Below are 24376 nucleotides of genomic sequence, written 5' to 3'. Positions count from 1 at the left end.
GTAACGTCAAAGTCCATACAACAGCAGGAGGAACAAAATGGTACTGACTTTTCTGCAGTTCCTTTGTTTAGGCATTAAGTGCATTCATTTGAAACTTTGCCAGAATCTCCCTTTATCCCCCAACAGCACAGAGGTAGGAGAACTAGCAAAGCTGTCTGAGATAAATCAGAGTAGAAGATGCTGCTGGACTTTGTCTTAAAACTGCCTCTACTTGGGGATACACCAAACCCTTCTGAGGAGGCTGCAAATGTTGTGTATTCCACCCCCAATTACTGCTGTGGCCCCTAAACAACACACCATTACCACACCAGTCTCCCATGTAGAGCTCATTCAAGCAGTTCCTCCCAGGACTTAGGATATAGCAAGGAGAACCAAAGAAATGACTCCTGGGCTGCAAACCACAACTGAGCAAGTGCTTGGGGCTTCTGTTCAAACACCTCTTGTGGCTTCTTGGGAATGAACAGGACAAGCTCACCTTGAACTGATCAACCATTTCAGTGTTTCTGGAACAGCCAGTACGAATTGGAGCACAACTAAGTTTTGGATGATTCTTCTCACTTCTGACTTGCTTTTCCTTCCTCTATTTCTGGATGTGTCAGCCATAAGGGGGAGGGTTTTTTAACCCAACCCTAGTCCCCCCTTACATCTCAGGGTCCAAGCAATAATGCATTGGTACTCCCAGTATTGCTGGATGGTCTCAGAGGCAGTTTGCACTCGGTGCAACAGGTTTGACCTTATGCTGCCAACAGGCTGAACCCAAACTGGACTCTTGCAAAACTCTCAGAAGGAAGGAAGGAAGGAAGGAAGGAAGCAAAGTAGCAGCTAGGTAAGTCTTAAATGATAAACAGTTCATGTGTTCTTAATCATTTTGTGATCATGCTAAATGGAAGCTAAGCTCAGCTCCCACCTCCTTTGATTGAACAAAATGACTGACCATCTTGTGCCCCAGGAATACAGAACAATGGCATTCACTGGAGGAGAGAGCTTCATTATTGCCATCAGAGTGGTGAGGAGAGTCAACCATTTAGTAACAGCCATTTCATTTAAAAGCTAATGCATCACGGACAGTGTACATTTCTTATTGTGTCATCTAAGAAAGACTGCACAATCTCACTTAGCATTTCTTTCTTCCTGCTTTGCTTTCTTTTTAAGCAAGTGTACCAAATAGACCAACAGCCAGTACTTGCATATGTTTTATTCCATTGACAACAAAAGAGCTGCGTGAGAGAAATTCTCAAACAGACAAAACCAAGTAATCAAAATCCCAATCATCCTGCAAGATGTTTTATGTGGACAGAGGCATCTCTTCACGCAGAGCCCACAGCAGGATCTAAGCCAACTATACCAGAAGACTTCACCTTGTCAGAGATGCCTGCTAGTCACCATCTTGCCATCAAAATGTAAGTCTTACTTGTAACTAGAGTAGGCACGACATTGTCAGGCAAATTTTTGAAGTACGATAAAAATAGATTATGTTCTAGAAGCATTTTCACATCCAAAATATTGCAGCTATTTGCATTATTCCCTTAAAATGTTTTCAGGAGTTAAAACGGGCAGGCAATTATTTTGGGCGGAGGGCCGCTTACTGAGTTTTGGCAAGTTATCGAGAGCCGCACAACAGGCAGCCAGGGGCAGATAAGTATTGGAGAGAATGGCTTGGCGGGCTGCATCCAACCCGTCGGCCACATTTTGCCCACCCCCGAGTTAAAACATGGTACCAAATTATTAAAGATCTCATTAAAAAAAAGAGCAGAAGATACCAACTAAAAATGAACACTGGTGTTCAGCACTGCTTGATACACATTAAGAGCCTGATCCTACAAATCTTTATTCACTCAGCTGGCCCCATTCAAGTCACTGGGATTACTTGTGCATTTATTCAAGTGAACGAGATTTTCCATGACCACTTCAGTTTAGCCAAAGGAATTCTCCTGTTGTCTGCAGTGGGCCTAGTCATTTGAGGAGCCAAGCACCTGCAGCCCCAACAAGTAGCCAAGTACATTTGGTCTATTGCTGAAACTTGTGCCTACATAAGGCCTCTGACTTGATTTTTCACCAGTCAAGTGAGTAAAAGATGCAGAATCAAGCCTTTTATTCCTAAATGAGTTTCTTGCCACCTGAACTCCCAGACAGCTGACCTAAGCCATAGCGGCTACAGGAAATCTGCCTTTATCAGCTAATTTAGGGCCTACTTCCTCAAGATGCTAAGTGATCTGGCCCTGATCCAGGAACACATTCAACCAGGTGCTTTCTATGGATCTCAGCTGGATTACTTTTGCTTAATAACAGGTACCACCATATCTGAATTGCTGAATCAGGACCAAAGTACTCAGGACCTGTAGAGTTAAGCCCTTCAGCTGCGTAATTATAGCAGGGGTGGCCATCCTGCAGCCACATGCGGCTCTTCAGAAGTTAATGTGTATCTCCTTGAATCTTTGCACAACTACATCGTGACCACGTGTGCTTGTGCAAAGATTCAAGGAAATGCATATTCACTTCTGAAGAGCCACATATGACTCCAGAGCCGCAGGTTGGCCACCCCTGTATTACAGCTTCCCAAGTCTGGAATCAAAAAACATTTTCCTTCATTAAAATCTATGTGCATCTTAAGTTATAACAAATCAAAGCTAAATGGGTGCAACAAATCTTTGCACAGACCTTACTACAGAAAATACTGAAAGCAAGATTCACCAAAGCAGAAAGGATAAACTATTTGATGTGTAATTTCATATACAATATAATCGAATAAAAACAGCTTATTAAAATATTGTCTACTTTTTTGAAGAACAGGAATGCTACTTGACTTCCTTCTTTTTCACATGTTCATTAGTTTTCTGTAGTGGAGAACAGAAAGCTTCCTCATTTTGGTTTAACCTTAATGTAATTTGGGTCCCTCTGTTCAAAATCCAACAGCCAAGTGGGGAAACTGTAAATGAACAAAGCAGTTCTCTCTCAGAACTGTTTCTGCATACAAAGTCCTCCCCCCACCCAAAAAAAGAGAGAAGGGAGGGGGGGGGAAAAAAATCACATAAAAGCTAAAGAGACAGTTTGGAAACTATTCTACCCTGCTTTTCTTTATGACTCAGATTCAGGACAGCACTCAGGCATGAATAAAAACAGCTTTAAGTACATGCCTAAAAGCTTTCCTTATTCAATGCCTAAATGCATATAGGCAACTAAATGCCCCCACTTTGGTGCCCAAGTCCCTCGTTTAGACACTATTTGTATTACAACTCTTCCCCCATAACCCCAGCCTGTGTCCCTATAGACACCTAACTCTCTTCCAATGAGTATGCAAAGAGTTGCCCAAGTCCTGAAACCGCCAAGCAGCTGTTTCCTAGCTCGTGCCAAGACTCAACAGGGTTCTGAAAAAAAGGCATTCCCCATCAGTTTACCTGTGGTGCCCAGCCTGGGAGGCATGGTAAAGTATGCCTAACCTGCAGAAAAACAGCCTGAAATAACAGTGTTCCAGTGTAACCAATAGCCCAGTGACCAGAGACTCACTTAGGCAGGGGAGACTCATGGCTAAGATTTTTCTCCTACCCAATTTAACAACTGCAGTTTCCTGCTGCCCAGGTGAGCGCCCTAAACACTGTGCCACTGGGTATTCTGGAGTAAGTCTGAGTCTTTTTCCAGAAGAAAGGCTGACTGGGTTTAAGCACTAAGCTTCAGGAGAACACTCACAGATGGAAATCCCTGAGGCAAGTGCTTCCATTTAGCCTGGACATCTTATGATTTTTGAGGAGTAGGATCTAATCCTGTGGCACTATGCAGGCCAGTCTAGACAGTTTACCACTCAGCCTGCTGGCTTCTGCAAATCCCACTCTGTACGGGGTGCCTAACTTCGTGCCTCAATGCCCATTGCAATTAAGAATGATGTACTACAACTCAAAAGGCCCTTTTTAGTTCTACTTAGTCACACACACAAACCAGTGACCCATCTTCAAATGATTAGTCTACCTAGAACATTAAAAGCTATAAAGAACAAGAATTATGTTTTGTATTATTTTACTAGTTAAAGCTCCTTACTGAAGTCAGAGCTTCACAATACTAGTCCTTGCTCACTTGATCTATATACACATACAGGAAAGTAGCGGTTCACTGACACTTACCTCCCAGTATACCTGGTCATCAAAGAACTTTGATACAGGTGGTGCCTTGCATATATTCAGCTTTAAAAGGATACCTGGGTTAAGAAAATAAACCGCAAAAACACATGGATCTGATATTCAAGGCTGTTGTTCTGTTGGTCCTGTACTTGTTTGTAGCAGCACATTTGTTAGCCACATGCATTGAAATGTAAGAGAACAAAATACAACTCAGAATCAAAACTACCCTTCCTCATCTTTCCTGTGGGGCATTCCTTCATTTCTGCAGAAGTGAATTAGATCTCAGATGAATAACCTTTTTGGAAAGGAACTATTTGGATTGGCACCCAGGTTTAAACTCTTGCACAGTTACTATTGAAAGTATCCATCCAGAACAGAGCAGTTGTAGATAAGAGATCAATGTTGCTATCTAAGCTGCATAATGGGCCTAACTAAACCTTAGAGGCCACCTCCTAAAATAAGGAGAAGTCAATGTCTAGATTTAAATACTAGGGCTCGTACACATGAAATACCTGGTTCCAAAATCTAGACCCAGGCTGGACCCTCTAGAAAAGTTTCCCAGTCCTTTATAAATTACTTACAAAAAAAGTGGTCCAGAATATTTTTTTGCCATTCATCTGATTACTTGGGCACATGGAAGTGAAGCTGCATTCCCTACAAACCAGGTTTCATCTGAGAGCTATCACACATCGTCCTGGCTCAGCCAACAGATGGCTTCAAAGTTTGGCATCATTTGGGGAGGAGTCAGCACTTCCAGAAGAGCAGTCTCTTTATTTTCTCTCTTTAGGATTAAATGGATCTCTTCTCCATTCTGCTGATATAGTCAGAGTGGCACAAGGTGAAAGCAAGCAGGAAAGTGGATTCATGTTTTTCAGCCCTCAGACTGATGCCAAGTCCCTTTAGCTCCAGCAGGCCTCTGCATGGGCCTAAGGGTCCGCTTGATTATCAAGAATTGACACCCATGTGTTAAAGAAAGAGACCAGGTATTTACCAGGAAACAAACTGGCTTATCAGCACTCTTAAATTGGGATTTCAGGTGTAAATAAATACTCTGCTTATTAAAAGTGATTGGATTAACATATGCTGTTTGTTTAGTTCTGCCGTGTTTATATTTCCTGTGTGTTTCAGTCAGATGAAGTAGATACTTAAAAATCTATTGAATTAGCCTCAACCTTTAAATTACATTTGAACTAGCATAGAGGTTATAGATTAATTACAGCCTGGCATATTCATTTTAGAGTACAGTATTTCAGAGCAATTCTCACATGCTGTTTTTCTTGCTCTAAAACAAGGTTAATCTGTGATGGAAAATACTGCAACTACCATAACATAACCAAAGAGCCACACTGGAGACCCAGGATCTTTGATCTCAAGAACGCAGATGGGGGCCAAATCATCAACTGCCGCAAATCATCTACTGTCTTCAGTTTAGCACTGCTGATTTACACAAGCCAAGGATGTGGCCCAACATGGAAAAAAGGTCTTGCTATCTCTCTTCTGTTACTAATGTCATATTTTACCTATAAAGATTTCCTCCTACTTTCTCTTGTTCCTGAAACCAAAGGGGGCTGCTGAAGCACCCTTTAAAAATAACATTGGCAAGAATAAGAGTGCTGGTACTGCTTTGGCCTTGTTGAATGTGTCCCTGGCCCAAAGTCACAATAGAACAGACCTTGCCACAGCTTTTCTTACAATAGCAAGTGAACTCTCTATATAGCAGTGCCCCAGTTATCACCGTATGAGGTGCAATAGGCTGGGCAACACTGCTATGACAGAAGAGGTACCTGGATCACCCAGCACCTGTGAAAGTTAGGAAAGTTGCCACTGAAACAGCTTCCCGTACTAACCTGTAATAAAGCCCGCTATCACGGCCACAAGGATGGTGATGCTCAGAGAACCCACTTCAATCAAGGCTGGATAACCCCTAATGGAAGTGAAAAGCAACGACACTTAAGTGCAGAACTGCAGGTTACTCTAGGGAAAAATATACCTTGGACTTTTCCCACTCACAGATGCTGAGTTACCTATAAAGATTACGATGTTGTTGCATCAACCTATGTCTTGGTGCAAAATTTTTAACAGGCTAGAAGTCACATAATTCCAAATGGATTTTTAATAATTAAATTATGTAATGGCTGCATTTGAAAATTTCATCAACTGATGTCAGGCCCAAAGACTAAGACAATCCTAGGGCCACATTTTGCTCTTAGATGCATGCTTGCCAGGCCTAGTCTCTAAAATAGGAATCGGATGTGTATACCTGGAGGAAGAATGTGACCCATCTAATGCCCCAGTACTGCAATACGATCCACACAGGCAGAGCCCTAGCGAAGTCAGTGCGATTCCATGCAGGAATAAGGGTTCATCTGCAAGGATCACACTGCGGGATAACAACAAAAAAGGCTTCTGGGACTCTGAAGCCTTTCCTCCCTCGTGCTGCTAGGCCTCAAAGGTTCACTCATGCTCACCCTTTATGTCCCAATTCAGTCTCCCTTGCACCTTCACCTTGGTTCTCCTGTCTTCCTTTTCACACTACTGCATCCCAAAGTCACTCTATGATTTCCCACCTAATGATCCAGAAACAAAACTTAATTCTGAGGCCCTGAGTCAAAGCTCATTGAAATCAAGGAGAATATTTCCTTTGAATTAAATGGCCTTTGAATTGGTCCATGTTAGAACTAGACATGTTAGTACCAAAGAATTAATCTGTGAGGACAATCCAAAGTTTTCTGCATGTTTTACAGGGCTTGGAATTCCAATTTGAGGCACAATATATTACAGATGAGCTACCCACAATATTGAATCAAAAGGCTCTACCTACGCTGGCAAGTTGTTCCAGTTGTATATTACGAAGAGGATGACATAGGCTATTGCTCCCAGCAATCCAGGCATCCCAAACATGCAAGGAATGTCACAGGTGTCGTACATCTTTACTGCCGAATTCAAACACATCTGAAATGGAGGAAGTGTTTAATAAACACACAGAAGCAAATAGTTACAAAGCTGTAGAGATATTCAGTCACAGATCTAGAAACAGAAGATATATGTCCCAGCTCTCACTCATGGGACTCAGCTCTTCTAGAGAGAGACGGTCATCAACAATTGGTCTCTCACAGGCTGGAACTTCAAAAGACCAAGCAACTAGTGCTGAGGGAATTGTGGATTTTGAACCTTACCTTGACAAAGTAAGGTCCCAGTACTGCGATCACACCAGCAAGGAAACCCAAAACCATTGCAATCCAAGGACTGTGAATAATGTGAGCGGAGAAGCCAAGAGCAACCCCACCGGCCAGCGTTGCACCGTGGATGTGGGTCTGCAGATTAACAGAACAGATTCATACATGCAGCAGTAGGAACCACTCACTGGGCCCAAAGGGAGCACCTGCCCTCCACCTGTGGCCTGCCCTGCGCTGCCCCCACCCAGTGCAACACAACACCTGTGGACTGTTTACTCCCCACTCTGAGCATTTAAATGGGAGGAGATGGTACATAGCACCCTGTGCAGGGGCTAATTTTACTTTTGGGGAAGCCTGTGCAGATAACATCTGCAGCACTCTAACAAGTGATCCACTGTCACACTGAGGACCCAGCACTGCCTTAGCTTATTTGCCTTTTTACTTTCAGCATAAAGAGTTTAACACAAAGACATGTTTCTAAGCAGAGCAGCCTACGTTTTTCTCTTACCATCTGGAGTTTTCCATTCTTGTTGGTCAAGGCAGACAGTGCAAAGGCAATGACAGCACTGACTGCAATAGCATAGTAGGTGTTGTGGATTGCGTTCCTCTTTTTCACCACCCCATCAACGAGCACAGAGTTGAAGCTTGGCCAGAACATCCAAAGGAAGAGAGTGCCTTGCAAACAAAGACAGGCAGTCGTCATTAGGACACTCACACCACCAATGGCACCATCATGTCCTGTTCCAGGCAGGTTTGTGCTCACACTCCACCTTTTGAGCAGTGCCCTCACTGGAAGAAGGGGTGATGGTACTCCGCAATGCTGACAGTCCCTAAACCTTGCCACACCGGAATCTTAGCAGCAGCTTAGCCCTGCACACGATGACAATAGCCACGGCTATAAACACACACCTAAGTATCTTATTAGGAAGGACAGGTCCTTCAAAGTAGTAATTCAGTCCCTGTGCTCCACCAGCACATGCCAACAGTAAACCCCTTAAAGGGCCAGCCTTCAGAGGATAATATAACCCCTCTTTCACTCCCTTCCTCTCTTTTTCTCACCTGTGTGCAGATAAGACACCTGCTGATCTAATTGCATCCGGCAGAGGGCAGCAGGTGCACTCACACTAGCTTACACTGTGCCCCAAGCACAATTTTGCTCCTAGGACCTTTGGATCTACTTTGGACCAAACAGATCAAAGTTTATAGATGACACAAACTATGTTTTATTTTGTCTTTCCCCATCTCTGCTGCAGGAGACTCTAAGCCGTCTTGATAGCTAATGTTCGACGGTGTGCCTGAACTACACAGAGCCAGTCCCATGTGTACTTTGCCTTCTAGGTACATTTTAAGTGGTCTCATTAAGAATCGATTAAGAAGTCACACAAATTACAGGGGTTGAGAATATCACAGCTGCCACCAACCCTGACAAGCTCCTGAAAGTCACGAAATACTTTTACTGCTTCTTTTTGCTCCTCTTGTCCACCTGAGGGCTGAGCTAAACCTTGCAGGCCAACTTTCAGGCCCCGGGATCTTAATTTGCTCTGAAAAGCTAAATGACTTTGCGCTACAATGATATGCACTGACCAGATCTTGTTCCTGGCTGAGGCTTTTCTCAAAGTGTGGTGTTATTTCTATACCTTCCGTCACGCACGTCCCTGGGAAATAGACAAATTCCACTTATCGCGTGGAGGCCTCCCCATCTATACCACTATTTACAGTTGGGCACACATATCTTTCATCTTCTTAGCAACAGTCTCAATTTGCAGGATGACTTTCTACCCTTACTCATGACCCATGCTATTACAAGCAACAAGGCAGATGATGGTTTCAGTTTGTTTACAGGCCGTGTTTTAAGCACAGCCCCCAAAGACGTTTGGGAGGGTGTCACTCACCCAGCAGCAACTAATATGTCAAGTCAAAAGGGATACATAATCTTATCCTACACCTGGGGACTATTATGTTCTCAAAGACGCAACAGGTGCTAGGACATTGATATGTTGCAGGTATCCATGCAGAGACTGGCAAGCCTGTGTCTAAGTAAAATCAGCAGAAATGACGTAGCAGTACCAATGTAATGTCCGTTTGCAAGATGAAACAACTGGCGTCTTGTTTAAGGGTGCTAATGGAAAATCCAGACCTAAAAGTTCTGAAGTTCCCACATCCCAACCACTTCTTTCTCCTCCTCCTCTTGCCATTTGTCCATTTTCCCCTTTAATTTTCCAGTCCTCCAGGCAACAGCCACCACTGTACATCTTTAGAGGGGTCTTGTGCCCTCAAGGCAGCTCCTCCATCCCATTTCTCTCTAGGTGTGGACAAGCAGTTAAAGAAAGTACTTTACCGCTTTCCCGCTGACCCTATATAACTGTTTCTCTGTCCACTCTATTCCTCTTTAAGCAGAGATAAAGCATTGTAACTTTAAACCTCTTTTATTCATACTGTCCCCCCTTAAAACACTTTGGCCGTACACTTCAGCCATACACTGATCTGAACTCCCATCGTTCAGATGTGTTTTGGGCAGTACTCATATAGTTTACCTACAGAACTCCCAGCTGCAGATGCATTAGTATTGCTATGGTACTCTGAATACACAAACTGCCGTATTAGTTCACAGGCAAATAAAGTAGACATAAATGTGTGCACAGCACATGGCCTGTGGGACCCAAGTCCTGTTTATATCCTATTTGGCAAGCTTAGGACAGATTCAAATAATGCCTGGGTCTTGTTCAGGGTGATATCTCACCTGCTACACTGCCTAAACAGAAATCATAAGATACATCACTCTCGAGGTATAAACCAACCAGCAAAAGCTCATGAAGAAATGCCTTTTCCTACCCTGCTATAGCACTGCATAATGGGATTACAATTGCTTCGAGCACTGGTCACTGTCCCAACTCAGACATGGAACTGAATAGCCCATCACTGATTTCCACTATGGCAATGCAAATGTTATACTAGGACTGAATGCAGGAGAGGGGGGTTCAGACTGTGTATGTCATGTTCCCCTGCATTAAGCAGCTCCTTGCAAGACCTAACCACCAATAGGCATAAAGCATCCCTGGTTTATTTAGCCCTACGTTTTGAGAGCAGATCATGCACATTTCTCCCCCACTTAAAAGGCAGGGTACGAGGAGGCACTGTTGTGAAGTCACCTGCTTGGTCCTTTATTTGTGCCTACTCTCTCAGAGCTGCTTTCAGGAATTATTCATGAAGTGATGGCATAATTACTTTAGACAGTGAGCACTTGGGGGTAGTAAGCTGGTTTTAAACTTATAATGAAGGCTTAAGAGTGCCTTGATGAGTTAATTTAAAATACCCAATCACTTAGAATTCCACAGCAGAGCAAGAGCTCTGGGGACTCAGCAAGAACAGCATTTAATTTTTCCTCTTTTATTATTAGGAAAAGGCTGCCAGGCACCATTAGACGTGTGCTTGCTGAGCATGTATGTGGTGAAGTTCCAGTGGGCACCCCGAACCAGCTCCTCCTCTTGATGGCATCTCTTGGTGTGTACAGCCAAGGAACTGAATCAACTGCGTGTACTGGAATCAGGAGACAGATGTGGAAAAAGACCTATAAGATCAGTGAATCCATTCCTCTGCTAGGGCAGGATGTAAGTCCCCAGAGAGGGCATCCTTAAGTTTATCCCTGGCAAACAATGTCTTTATGTTGTTGTTTCCTGTTAATATTAAATACATTCTGTTCCTACAAAAGTTGGTAGCAATTCATCTTCACTAGGATGCACTCGATCCTACAACTTTGAAATAAAGCCTTTGTGTCCTTAGGGCTCCATGGTAGTCCTCAGAGTCGTTCCACTCTCCCCTAATGCTGAGATGTTAAAGCAAATGTCTTACCCAACACTGAAAACAAATCAGAAGTTACATCAGAGTCCTCCTTTCCAGTCTCTCTTCTCAGCGAAGCCTGAGTGAGCCACCAGGAGACCATCAAACCAAAGAAGGTCCCAAATATGTGAACATGCATCAGGCTTACATGTTCCTCAATCTGCAGATGATAAAAATATCCCATTCATGAGTAAAATGATGCTTCCGAATCTCTGTGGGGTGTGCTGAGATTTCTTCCTCATTTACTTGAAGAATGTCACCCCTGCACCAGCTTTTATGTCATTTTCCGGAGCACTCTGGGTGAACGTTATTTACACAGGCCTGTACGTGGCTCATAAGACAACTCAAGGAACTGGCAACCATTGCCATTGCAATCATGGCAATCACCATAACTCCTAGGAATTATGTAAATAGTCTCAAGAAGCACTTCTCTAGCCTGAGGATGCGACTGAAGGAAAGGGAGAGGGGTTCAGGGTATAGGAAACAGCTTCAAGCATGGTTGACACTCAGCATGAATGAGGGTATGAAGCAGATTATTATTTGGTGAATGAAGGAACCGAAAGAAGGAATTAGACAAGAACAAAGGCTACAATCCAGAAGCAGATAGCCTGCTAGAGATGGAGCCTTGAAGGTGAAGACAAGGAGCTTGAACTTGATCTAGAAGGAAAGAATCAGTCACTGCAGGGAATGCAGAAAGATAAGGGAGCTGTGATAAGAGCAGCAGGGGAGAAAGCAGAGGCAGGATGAATAGGCTAGAAGGGAGATGAAGTGCAGGTGGTCAGAGAGAAGCTGCTCTGTCAAGGAGTGCAGAACATGTAGTGGGGTGAAGACACCCACAGCAGTGGCAGGATCAAGCTCAATCTAAAACAGACACATGCCCTTAGGTCAGGTGTAGCTGTTAACACAGGGTCAATATCAAACTAAAAGGAAATGCTTCCAACAAACACACAATGGTTTAAGCCCACTTAAACCTTTCCCCACATGCATGAAAGCATGGTTACCCTACCTCCAGGATGTACACGTTGGTCCATCTGCTAGCACAGAAAGCAGTCATCTCCACCATCGCCATGCAAATCAGCTGAAAAGGGTTGGCCTTGCCCAACACAGCTCCAGCCGAGATTAACACAGCGACAACACTCATGGAGGCCGTTAAAATGCTTTAATAAAAGAATGGGAATAAAATATATTACAAAACTGGCTGAAAGGAAACTGGCCTCTGATACAGAAACCTGACTGCTGTGCAGGACACAGACATTCAGAGAGAATAAACGTGACATTTTCTAAGGCATTTTCTGTGTTTGGTTGCCTGGACTTCATCCCCAGAAGGGCTCACGACTCTTTCTAGGTCAGTACCACCACTGAATGCCAAGCAGAGATGTCTCATCCGAGTCACACTCAGTCTAACTGGCCAAAGGCAGAGAGAAAGTAGGTGGTCGTGAAGGCTGCTCTGTAACTGCAGCTGCTGTAGATATCTGGTTTTAGACTAGCTAGCTCAGGGACTGCAAGCAGTGTCGCTGTGGCAGCAGAATTCATGTGTGTGACCTGCCCAAACATCTATGCAGCTTCTTGGGCAGGTGTTGAAACCTGAACTGAGCTCCAGGCTGCTGAGCAGAACCAGCCTTAGGGGTAGGTGATGTGGTGACCTCCCAGGGCAGAATGGTCAGGCAGGTCACCCCCCCCACCCCCGTGAGTAGCAGGTAGTGATGCTGGCCTAGGCATTGCTCAGGACCCCACATGATGCCAGGGCAGGGGGAGGGGGCCTCAGCAGGGCAGGGGGAGGCAGGATGCCCGGGATTCTGTGCATGAGGATGGCAGCAGCTGAAGCACCTGCTCCCACCCAGGCGGGACAGGGCAGGGAATGGTGGGGCATGCAGGGAGCCCCCGGCTGGGGCCAGCATCCCGTGGAGGGGAGCAGAGGAGGGTTCCAGTTGAGTCTCACCTGCACGTGGCTGATTGCATGTCAGACCCTGGACGAACCCCGTGGTGATTGCAGGGCACCGAAGCCCCTGTGCCAGCACTCACCGGCCACTCATTGCAAGCTCCACTTCAGCTCCACAGGGCTACAGGTAGCAGTCCCCAGCACAGGCACATGACCTGCCCATTGGATGGAGCCCCTCTGTGGCAAGGTAGTAGCCCTGGTGACTTGGAGGGGTGCCAGGGGGGAGGTGCTAAAATACAAGCCCACCCAGGGCACCATTTTCCCTAAGACTGGCTCTGCACTGAGACTGCACTGTTAGCTGTATCTGAGCTAGCATGTCAACATAACCTGTTGCCAGAGCAGTGCCTGCAGGGCGGACTTGTCCCGTTCTAGCACTGACCCTGGCTATCAAACTGGAAGGAGCTTGCTGGCCCAGGAAGTCCAGTCCATGGTGTTCACAGGCAACCACTCATCTAAGGAGTCCTAAAAATTACCCACTACAATCCTTCCCTTGTGCTTCAACCAGCAGATCAAACCACATGCCCTGCCCAAAGCATGAGGAGGTCCCTCAGGTCTCCAAACAGATTGGCCTCCTTCCCCTTCACTCCTTCCTAACAAGCTGTTTATACCCTTTTGTCCTGCTTGTTTTTGCCAAGAGTGGGGCACAGAATGTTAATGACTCAGACACGCTGCAATTTGGAACCGTGTGTTCTGGACTGCTCTTGACCTTTACAAGATCCTGGAATCGCAATTAGCCGCCTCTCCTGCCTCTTGCTACAAGGAAGAACATGCTGAAAATCTTAAAAGCCTCAACAAAGTTAAAGGTTCTGCCTCATTGCTGATGGAAAAAGGATCTACAAGGAAATTGCTCTGAAACCGCTGTGAGTTTTCCTGCGTGTACAGCATGTGGAGTGGGGGTAGGAGGTGTTTACTTCAGGGAGCACAGTGCTCATGAAAAGTCCTTCGTGGACAGCTGTGGAAACCAGCGTTCTCATCTGCATGGCCCGAACAGTAGCAGAGACAGGCTCTCTCACGCTGTTCCTACTAATGAGCCTTAACCTTCACTGGAAAAGGGCACTCACCCTCCTGGGCCCTTGGCTTCCTTTGCTGCATCTGCCTTTAAAGTTGTGATCTGGGAGGAGGAGTCTGGCAGGCACCATAGAAAGGTGAAGTGTACAAGACAGCTTTCTATGTGATGCCTGGGACTTGGGACATCCTAGGTTTTACTTCCACAGATGTGTTGTGTGGTCTTGAGCAAGTCACTCATGGCTCGTCTGTACAAAGTCAGCAGAAGGTCCCAGGGAAGACGGGGCTGAGCATGTCCTCCTCGCCCAAATCTGTTGACATGCTCCAGAGCCAGAATTTGGCTATTGATTCTGCTCTGGTTTCGTCCTCAGCACCTGCTTTCAGACCCACGATCGACTGAGAGGTCAAAAGCAGGTGCCAGGGAGAAGTGCATGCCATATCATCAGGTCTGGAGCATGCCAGATGACTCAGGAGGGTGTCCTCCCTGGGACCTTCTACATGGTGTGTGCATGTGTATGCGTGTGCATGTGTGTGTGCCCTTCATGCCTGTGCCTCAGTTTCCTTTAAAAAAAAAACAGAACAGCACTTCCCTATTGCATAGGTCTTTTAAGGACCTCTGATATTTCAGTAATACTAGGAAAGGAAGATCAACAGATGGCACAATCCAACTAAAATGACAAAGCCCTGACAATGATGGGTAAAGACTCCCCAGAACAAAAGAAAGTGCCCTTAGCCACTGCAGTCAGACATGCTACATGCAGGGTAAAGAAGCTGCTTAGAACATGTCAAATTACCTGGGCAGATGCTTCTCTCTTTTGTCTGGGAATAAAAATCTTTCCAGGAACACAGTCCACTGAACCCCCAGCACAGCTGCCAGTATGTTGAATCCAATGCTGCTAAAGCCGTACCTCTTCAAGTAGGCCAGGAGGAAGCCAAAGCCAAAAATCACCATGACGTTGACATCTTGAAATGCTGCACAGCAGAGAACACCAAGAGGTCAGTAAAAGTTTGGAAGAGACCAGGCTCTAAGTGACCATCACAACAGCAATCAACCAACCCACTTAGGATAACTGTCTCAGAGCTCTCCTCAGCATTTGACCGGGACTATAGGTGAAAAAGAGGGTGATACGAGCCCAGCTGAAAGAGTTGGGGATTGGGTAGAGACATAGAGTTACAAGGCCAGTTCTGATAGTTTATCAGGGGACAGCAAAACCTTTCACATCAATCGGAGGGAGGGGACTTAGTCTGCTGGTCTCCCAGACAGGGAAAGTTCTTTGTCTTACCTAAGGTCAAAGAACAAGCTAGGAACAAAGGCTGGGAGACAGCATGGTCTAGATGATAAGGAAATTCGGGACTGTGAGTTCTACTCTGGACTGTCATTGACCTGCTGTGTGACTGGCAAGATACCTCCCCTCCCACTTTCCACATCCTCTCCGTCTTGTCTATTTACCTGGTAAGCTTTTGAAGATGGTACCTGTGTGTCATGAAAGCTCCATATAGCACCCTGTACACAATGGGTCCCAATGCCTGCTTGGGATTTCTAGACACTACCATAATACAAAAAATAATAGTAATAACCAAAATATGCTGGGTGCCCCATCTATTTTCTTATTTCTGGACTGCTTTCCTTCTGACAAGAGAAAGGCAGCAGGGCAAGGAGACTACAGTGGTGAGGAAGGGGCCAGAGGAAGTGGGACTTTGTTCTTCAGATTGCAAGAAGAGGGGGGCAGATTAGAAGCGGCGGCAGGAGGGGAGATACTGGACGGCTTTCTGCTTCAATGTGTTGTTCCAAGACGCACGAACAGCATGGTTTTGTGATTAAATTAACCCTGCCTCCAGGATCAAGACAAGTTGTAGTAACTTTGCATGTCGATAAAGCTTAGATGGGTTGATGTGCTGCAGCAGCAGTTTGAAGCCTCCACTGCAACACACTGGCAACCCTTAGGTAAAAAAGGAGTAGTATGATGTCACATATTGGGCTTGGGCTGGGATCCAGAAACTCCCTGGACCTATTCCCTGATCTACTCCTGCTTCACTTGTGTGCCTTTTGCAAGCCACTTCCTCTCACTGCACCTTAGTTTTCATATTTGTAAAAGAAGGGTGACAGATTTATGTCCAAGGATCACCAGAAGAATGACCTAGTTAATATTTGCAAAGCACTAGATAAGCACTAGATAATCACTGTGCTTCTACCTAGTCACAGTTGGGTATGACAGAGACAATTAACATAGGGGACCCCTCAAAAGAAAAATGGTAAACTTCTAAAATATATGCCATTGCAACAGAGAAGGGGATGGAATGGAAGACTAAGCAAATAAAAGCTTGGGAAAGAGACCTGGGAAAAGGACCTGAGCTGCAAAAATGGAGAGAAATAGGAGAACAGGATTACACATCTCCCATGTGTTTTATACAAAGAAATAATTTATAAAACACTCCACTGATGGTACCTATCTCCAAGTAGGATCCAATGCCTATTTTCTAACACTGGTGCAACATGCTGGAGAATCTGCGGAAAAACGAGGTCCATATGTAGTAGTAATGTCCAGAGGCCCAAATATTCTTGGGGGAAGCGACTGAAAAATAATTGTTGTGGTCAGTGATAACATCCCTTTAAATTCACTGGTTTGGCTACTGAATGCCCCAGTAAAGAAGGTATATTTTGTATAGAGTGAAAAACTGATACCCAGTTTGTTTTTAGCTGCTAGATTGTATTGCTCAAGGGTGGAAGGAATCACAACCCCTAACCCCTGAAAATGTGGTATGCTAAAAAATGTGACTTCCTGGTGGAGAAACGGACACCTCATGTTAGATTATCAGAGAAGAGACAAGAGAGGAATAGATATTTAAAAATATGGATTTCATTCCTGACCCATGCAGAGGACAAAAATTTACCAGTCAGATCCTTTGAATATGAATCAATATTCCTGAATCTTTTATTTACATATGAAATGAAAGTACAGATGATGTTATAAGTATTGTATGTTATTTCCTGTGTAAAGATAACTCCAACCTTAGGCAATTCTTCTGCATTACTCCTGTGTTGGAGTTTTGTTTCTATAGGTACCTGGAAAAAAAAGTTGAAAAGGTCATCAAGCGACCTCTTGGGCTGTCAAGGCCAATTCCCTCTACTTGCAGGCAGTAGCATACTAAACAGCTGCCAGATGGCTTCTGTGATGGGCATCCACAGTTATGAGAAGATTAGTATGTGCTTTCAAATTATTTCCTAGAGTCAGTCTGCAAAACAAAGGGCCTCAATTCCACTCACTGTTACAACAAAACCAAATCAGCTTTGATGGAATAACCCTGGATTTTTATCAGAGCAGCTGAGAACAGATTTGGGCCAGAGTACATGAAAAGTGTTGTAGTCTTTCATTTTTAAAAGCACAGGCTCTCCTTTTCAAAGTGGGGTGCTGGCCCCATTTTCACCAGCCAGGGTGGAAAGCTGAATTATGGCTGTGTCACTGTCTGCTAAGAAATGTGCTTTGAAACTGAATTCCCTTATCAAGGAACAAGCAGCGTCTCTGTTCCCTGCTGATTTTAGACCCCACCTCAGACAAGCGTGCATACATGTCTCACCAGAAAAGTTTCTGACTTGTGTTATGCAATTCAAACATTCAAAAGGTCTGCTACAAGCAGCCAGACATGTTACACTTTAGAGGCTGTTCTGGAAAAGTCCCTTGCTAGAACATCTGAAGGCCCTGAATCTGCAGACACTTACACACAAGTGGTCTCACTGTGGCCAATGGAATGACTCCCAGGTACAGTCCTAACCCCTGGCTGCATCAAGACAAAATTGCTCTCTCTGTGTCATCATTTTTCACACCATCCAAAATCATTCAAGGCAGTTCACAGTGATGTGGCCCCTGCTCTGACAGCATGTTTTTAGATGGGATACAAGAGAGAATAGCAAGTAGCAGGGAGGTAAAGGAGGACTAGTGTTACAATGTCAGGAAAACCCACATGTGCAAAGAGTAATGCTGCTGGAATGCAAGAAAGGGCAAATTTAATTACGTGTACAAGCGCCCTACATGGCAGGTAGAAAGAGGATTTGAAATGGTTGTTTGGGGTTTTTCAGTGATAGGCATTGTGAATTATTATTGACTCATTCATGATGGGCATTAGGGAAAGAGGGAGCCAGGAGGAGGGATTTGAATGAGCAGAGTCAGTGGTTTGGCAGAAAGGGTACCCATATTGGAGAGGAGATGACACAGAAGGCAGCCCAGAGAGGAGTGGAGAAAAGAAGCAAAACAGAGGCTGGTATCGCTGGTGGCGCTGAAGATGATGCCCCATGCATTGATTTCTGAACCCCTAAGCCTGGCAGCCCCACCAGATTTGCTACCAGGTACGCTCTCCTGCAGGCATACCGGGTTCAATACTAGAAGCAAGGCTCAAGGTAAACACAAAGAGGCATTTCTGTGGCTTTTACTTCATGCACAGAAAATATGAAATGAATCCTGACTTATGGTGTGACCCTGTGCCTAAGTTTCCCAATCTATGAAATGGAAGCAGTAACACTCACAAGGACATGTTACAGATCAATCAGTTCATCTTTGCACAGTGACATGTATCGTATGTTATAGCTGTACCAAAACCTGCCAAGAGCATTGTTGATATGTGCAAATGATACATGTGTCACATGCAGTACTGGGCACACTGTTAGCAGAGCCAATGCTTACAAAGCAGGACTAAAATTGAGTATGAGAATGCAGCTGCCAAGGTAGCTACAGCAGCTCATTTGATAGCAGAAACAGAAAGCCCAGCAGAGGACCCATTATTTAACAGATTTATCTAGGAACCTGGAACCTATCCACCAGCATGTTGGCTCAGAAACCCTGTGGATCTTGTGGGAAGCATGGATCCAGGTTCTGAACTTCACTGCTCACTCACCCCAGGTTTGATCCACTTCTCCAACCTAGTTCAATATTTAACCTCTTAACTCCCAAATTGTTATCCTGCATCACATCCATTCACTTACAACAGGCACCAGGTGCAAAATGCTCCCATGCTGAATTATTGTTGCATTGTGGCTTTATATCAGAGGCAGCCACGGAAGAGGGCACTGACATGCTAAGATACTCTACAAACACAGAACAAAGATGGTCCCTGCCCTCAAGGAGCTTAAAACCTACCTGGGAGACAAGTGCTGACAGGTGCAAACAAACAAATGCGGAAACACAAGTAAACTAGTGTATCATCTTTCCCTTGGATTGTCCTGGTATAAAGGACTGCACAAGATGCGGGGCAGTGAAAGGTATTTAAAAGATAGTAATGTGATACTGGCACTCACAACTGTCAAATTTGCAGCACTGTTCAAAAGCATCTCTGCCCTACTGCAAATACAAAAGAAGAAAACCATGTGATGACCCGTCCCTCTAAGAGCAGCTTTGCAATTCTTACCTGGGTAGATTTTGCTGTATCCCGAGGCAGCCTGATTTAGGTCTAAAAACAAAATATATAGGATGAAAAAAAGAATTTCTAAAAAAAGTATGATCCCAAACAAACGATAGCGGAGATTGGGAGCATACTGAGAAGCCATCATGCATTAGATCATGTGAAACACATGCACATTACTATATCCCTTTTACAAAAATGTTCTGCCAGCCTCAGAGCAAAAGGAAAAGGGAGAATAAAGACTTCAAAGAGATAAGAAAGCCCAAAAGGCGTTAGCAAGGAATGACTTCTTATCTAAAGCAGGTCAGGAGTCTAGACTTGCCACAACAAATGTCAGTTATGGTCTAGTGGATTTATGAACTGCAATACTATGCACATTAAAATGGTAATATTCTAACATATCAGGGGTCTATTCATACAGCTACATTAACTACTGTTGGGCCTTATCTGTGAGCTCAGTTATAATTAAAGAAGGGTATGGACTGGAATACCAGAAGAAAAGCTTGGCCCCATTGAAGTTAGCAGGAGTTTTGCTATGGATTTGAACTGAGCTAAGATTTTCCCTGAGATCTGAACTCTTCCTCACAAATACTGAGGAAAGGTCATATTTTGGTCCAGGACCTCAATTCTCAGGTTGGATAGGGCTAACTTGTTCCAGTATTCCAGCCTAAATTCTCCCAAAACAAGTGAATCCAGGCAGCACTGCAGAATTGCTAAGGATACAGAGCTAATGTAGCACCTCCCGCACCAAGTCACCACCTGGATCCCCATGTAAATGGCACAGCTGTGGAAGTGGGTACATGATGGAGTTACTCTAAGCCAGGGGTGGGCAAAATGTGGCCTGCAGGCCAGATGTGGCCTACCAGGCCATTCTATCTGGCCCATGAGGCCCCTAAAAATTTAGAAAATTAATATTTATCTGCCCCTGTCTGCCTTTCATCCAGCCCTTGGTGGCTTGCCAAAACTCAGTAAGCGGCCCTCCACCCGAAATAATTGCCCGCCCCTGCTCTAAGCCTTGGTATCCTTAATTCTTTGAAGACATTGGTACCTAGTATCATTTAGAGCAGTCATATGCCTCTCCTTCATTCTGTGGCCAGGGGAAGCACAGAACCAGCCCCAATGTCAGGTGGCATTTCCTCTAGCTACTGTCTATGGATCTTTTGGTGTAGCTGAGAATTTGCCTTCAGCCTTCAAGTGAGACTGTAGAACCAAACTGCTTGGCTCTTTTCAGGGTCCAAATTAAATATGAACTTGCAGGTCTTTCACTTCTACTTACGAACAACTTAAATGTGATGCTTGCAGGATTAGGCCTGTCACAAGCAGTCTCCACCCAGGGGCCCTGGACTCTCCTTTCATCCGTAGAGGGATATACAAGGCCTATGGACAAGCAATGTATGGGGAAGCTTGTCCTGATGTCTGCCACGTTCTTGATCTGGGAATATATGGAGAGCTTCAGAGTTGCTAAATACATGTACACAAAGGTGCCAATGACACCTCAGCCAAATGCTACCCTTAAAAATGTTTAAGGGGAACACCATACAAGACCAGAGTCAATGTATTTTACTGCCACATGGGAGGTGCAAAAGAGATTGAAAAGCACCATAAAACAGAGCTAGGAGCAATTTTGTTAAAATGACATTGTTAGAGTTTCTGAGGAGATTTATTTTAAATAGCACTTACAAACATGTAACTGGAGCCTTGCTGTGCAGGTTTGAAGAGATGTGTGCGTCTTATGGTAGGCAAAATCACTTGCCTGTGCCAGGGAGCGAAGCAGTGTGTAAGAATGGGTAGAAAGCCACCTACTGGTGAAGAAAATATCTACCAGGCAGGGATGTGTGCATCAAAACACCTGGCTCTATAGTGATACTTCCCAGTTCCCTGCTTGGTCATTTCCTGGAAATTTTCCCAGCTGGAACGATAAGCGACATTCTCCGCGCAGACCTCTCTCCATTGCAAGCTGCTAATCGCTCTCACATTGATTTGCAAGCATGTTGCATCCCCAGTTCTGCAAGGAGCATCTTGCAAAGAGACCCCTTCGTTTTCGCACAGCCGTATTTTTTATGGGGATTTATGCAGGCGCCAACATCTTCCCACAAAAGTCTCTAAGCACGGTCAGGATTTCAGTTGGGCCCTGTCTACACAGGTCTAGTGAAACTCTTGGACCAAGCCCCGGGAACAGACTGGGTGTTGCTCTACAGAATGGCCAGGAGGGAAAATACACACAACCTACTAGGGATTTACCCCCGTGTCTTTCACAGGAGCCATCCTTTCACAGAACGCATCCCATCCTAGCGGCTGCTGCTCGGCTCACCAGTACATTTTCCTCTGCATTTTGGCAAGACCAGCTTGCAGGGCAGCTTCACCCCTCTCAGACACAGCGAAGAGTCACGCAGGCTGTAAAGAGACATCTCATTTGACACGGGCTTCGTCGTCCCAGTGCTCGACTTGGATTCAAACAGGTACAACACAGCTATTTACACACGCGCAGCCCACACGTGGCCGGCTCATCCCTGGAAAAAGCACAGTCACCCAGAGGCCCACGGACCTGGCACAACACCGGTGCATCCTGTCGCACGCGCTTCTGAGAGACTTTGCGCATGTCCGTGGGGTCCCGGGACAGGACGCGTTCTCCGGGCATAAACGGGACATCGATTCAGGGCCGTAGGGAGCGCTCCTGGTGGCTGTATGGAAACCTGCCACGAGGCGTCCCGAGGAAACACTGACCGCTGAGTGCCCACCACGAGGGTCTCGGGTGCAGCAGTGCCCACCACTGGGTCCCCAGGCGGGCAGGAGAGTGCAACCATTCCCCTGCCCTCCCTCAGCGCCCTGGGATATCAGTGCTGGGACAGGCAGGCAGGCATGGGGGTCACCTCAGACCTCCCCGTGCTGCCCTTGAAGGGCAGGGGCACCCCTGAGGACGTGGCTCTGCCCCTGCTGCTGCCATCTGGGCAGGCCTGGGCAGGGAACCCCCCCCTTGTGCGGGCGAGGGGCGCCTGCGCCATCCTGGGGCAGCGAGGCCCGTCTGCCTGCAGCTCCTGGCGGAGCAGTTGCCACCCTCAGATGAGGATACACTTGTCACCAGGAGCCAACCTCTGATTGGCCAAAGCCCGGCTCCTCCGGCGCTCTGATTGGCTGGTTCCAAACAACGTTCTCCTCCTCTGGCCGATGGGAGACAGGGGATGATCCCTCGCTCCGCCCCTTTATTTTCTCTGCTTAGGGGGTTGGGTGGTCTCTTCTCTGCTTTCTAATTGGTCAATCTGCCCGTCAGTCATTCCGGGAGCCTGAAGCGTCCAGACAGGTGGCCTTCTGGGAGAAAGACAAGGAGGGCCAAATGCTCTTACCTTTGCCCCTGGGGATTACGTTATTCCTGGACTAGTAGCCTATTAGTCAGTGGAGCTGTCAATCAAAAGGTGGGGGGAGTGTTTGGTGTCACACTGACAGGAGGAATCCATCCCGCCTTTCCTCATTCCGGAGTGGAGAGCCGAGCTGTCCATCTGCCTTTGTTTTTCTCTTTGATTGGTCAAGCTTGCTGTCACTCACAGCAGGAAGATGGGCACCTCCTGCGAAGAACTCGGGGGTGGAGAGCGAACAAAGTCCCTTCAGGAATTGGAGGCCGCGCTGTCAATTCACCCTTCTCGCTCTCCGATTGGCTCAAAGCGACGTCACTCACAGCTGAGGCCGGGCCTTGCTCCTCCAGCGCTGTGGGCGGTGCACCACAAGCGCTCCCATTTCTCCCATTGGCTTCTCAGCCCGTCCATCACCCTCTCGGAGCTTGCGACGGGCCGCACCTCCCGTCCATCCCGCCGGGCTCGGCATCTGATTGGCTGGCGGCGCGCAGAGGCGGGGCGGGGCCGCGGAGGCTGCGCGCGGGGACGCGGCGGGGAGGGACGGACCAGAAATTATTTTTATTTCTTTGTTTCCCGGATAAAAAAAAAGGGCTAAAAGTGGGGGGGAAAAAATAAAAAAAAAATAAAAAAATAAAAAAAAATTAAAAAGGGGGGGAGGGGGGAGGAGGAGAAAAAAAAAAAAAAGGGGGTTGAGGGGAAACCCTCATGCGGCGGCCGTGAGCGGGGCGGCGGCCATGAAGCGGCGGAGCGCGGACTGCAGCAAACTCCGGCGGCCGCTGAAGCGGAACCGCATCACGGAGGGCATCTACGGCAGGTAGGGCCCAGGCCCGCCGCGCAGCGCGGCCTGTCATGTCCGCGGCCTGTCAGCGCCGCCTCGCCGCCCGCTAGGCCGCTGCCCGGGCGCCGGGGTCCGCGCGCTGCTGGCCAAGGTGCTGTCCCCGCCGGGGCGCCCCCCACCCCACCCAGCCCGCCGCTGCACCTGCGGAGCCGGGGGGGGGCCGCGGGGAGACTCCCCGGCGCGGGGGGTGAAGCGGTGGCCGCGCTGACACCCCGCTTGGTGCGGGGCCGCGCGTGAGCCCTCCCCACCCCCGCGCGGGCTGCGGGGTTTGAAGCAGCACGTGCCCGGTTTGACTCTGGGCCGCTTCGCAGCTTTCTCCGGAGTCGGTGTTTGTATTTCTGTCTCATTTGGAGCCCTCGTTCGGCCGGGGCAGGGGGGAGCGCCGGTTGTGACACGCACCTTATTTTTGGTTTTTTGGGTTAACAAAGGAGTCTGGGCGTCCCTTTAAACTCATCCCCGGCGGTCAACGGCAGCACGTGTGTAACCCCGTCGCACGGTCTCGCACACCCCCCAGGCGTCGATGGGGAGCGGTCGCGCGTCTCGGCCGTGCGTTTTGCGGCGGTGGGAGAGCGGGCATTGTCGTCGCGGAGGGGTCGAGGGCGTGGGTTTCAAAGGACGTGGATTCAGGGAGATGCTCAGCCCGTTCCCCCCGGCACGGATTTTATATCCTTTCAATAAGGATGTTTGTTGTTTGGTGTAGTCCGGTTGTGCCTGGCTTGCGTGTGCAAAGGAAC

At 46.7% G+C, this 24376-nt stretch overlaps 2 protein-coding genes across 2 annotated transcripts in view; one reads left to right on the top strand and one right to left on the bottom strand.

The window, feature by feature from the left end:
- Positions 1-1175: 1175 nt before the first annotated feature.
- Positions 1176-22095, bottom strand: LOC102557982 (RH-like protein). Its single transcript, XM_014605699.3, has 12 exons — positions 22003-22095; positions 21138-21294; positions 19464-19505; positions 14861-15038; positions 12129-12279; positions 11135-11282; positions 7794-7960; positions 7286-7423; positions 6931-7061; positions 5957-6033; positions 4113-4186; positions 1176-2926 (listed from the first exon to the last, which is right to left on the bottom strand). Exons 1-12 carry the CDS (start codon positions 22093-22095, stop codon positions 2900-2902), a joined length of 1383 nt encoding a protein of 460 aa, XP_014461185.3. The 3' UTR covers positions 1176-2899.
- A 1390-nt stretch (positions 22096-23485) lies between these two features.
- Positions 23486-24376, top strand: part of MACO1 (macoilin 1) — a 41255-nt gene continuing 40364 nt past the window's right edge. The window contains exon 1 of the mRNA XM_006276774.4: positions 23486-23618. Coding sequence (XP_006276836.1) covers positions 23539-23618 — 80 coding nt within the window. The 5' untranslated portion in view covers positions 23486-23538. The remainder of the gene's footprint in view (positions 23619-24376) is intronic.

The sequence above is a fragment of the Alligator mississippiensis genome, chromosome 6 (assembly GCF_030867095.1).
Source record: "Alligator mississippiensis isolate rAllMis1 chromosome 6, rAllMis1, whole genome shotgun sequence".
NCBI classification, from domain to species: domain Eukaryota; kingdom Metazoa; phylum Chordata; order Crocodylia; family Alligatoridae; genus Alligator; species Alligator mississippiensis.
The sequence above is the reverse complement of the archived record's forward strand: the minus strand, read 5'-3'. Positions and strand labels throughout refer to the sequence as shown.

Excerpts from the sequence above, each read along its gene's own strand:
- LOC102557982 (XM_014605699.3), bottom strand. The coding sequence starts at position 22,095 with ATGCCCGGAGAACGCGTCCTGTCCCGGGACCCCACGGACATGCGCAAA. Across the intron at positions 21,295-22,002 it reads ATGCACCGGTGTTGTGCCAG|ACACATCCCTGCCTGGTAGA; the intron begins GTCCGTGGGCCT and ends GTGTTTTGATGC. Across the intron at positions 7,961-11,134 it reads TGATTTGTTTTCAGTGTTGG|GCACTCTCTTCCTTTGGATG; the intron begins GTAAGACATTTG and ends TTTGTTTGCAAG.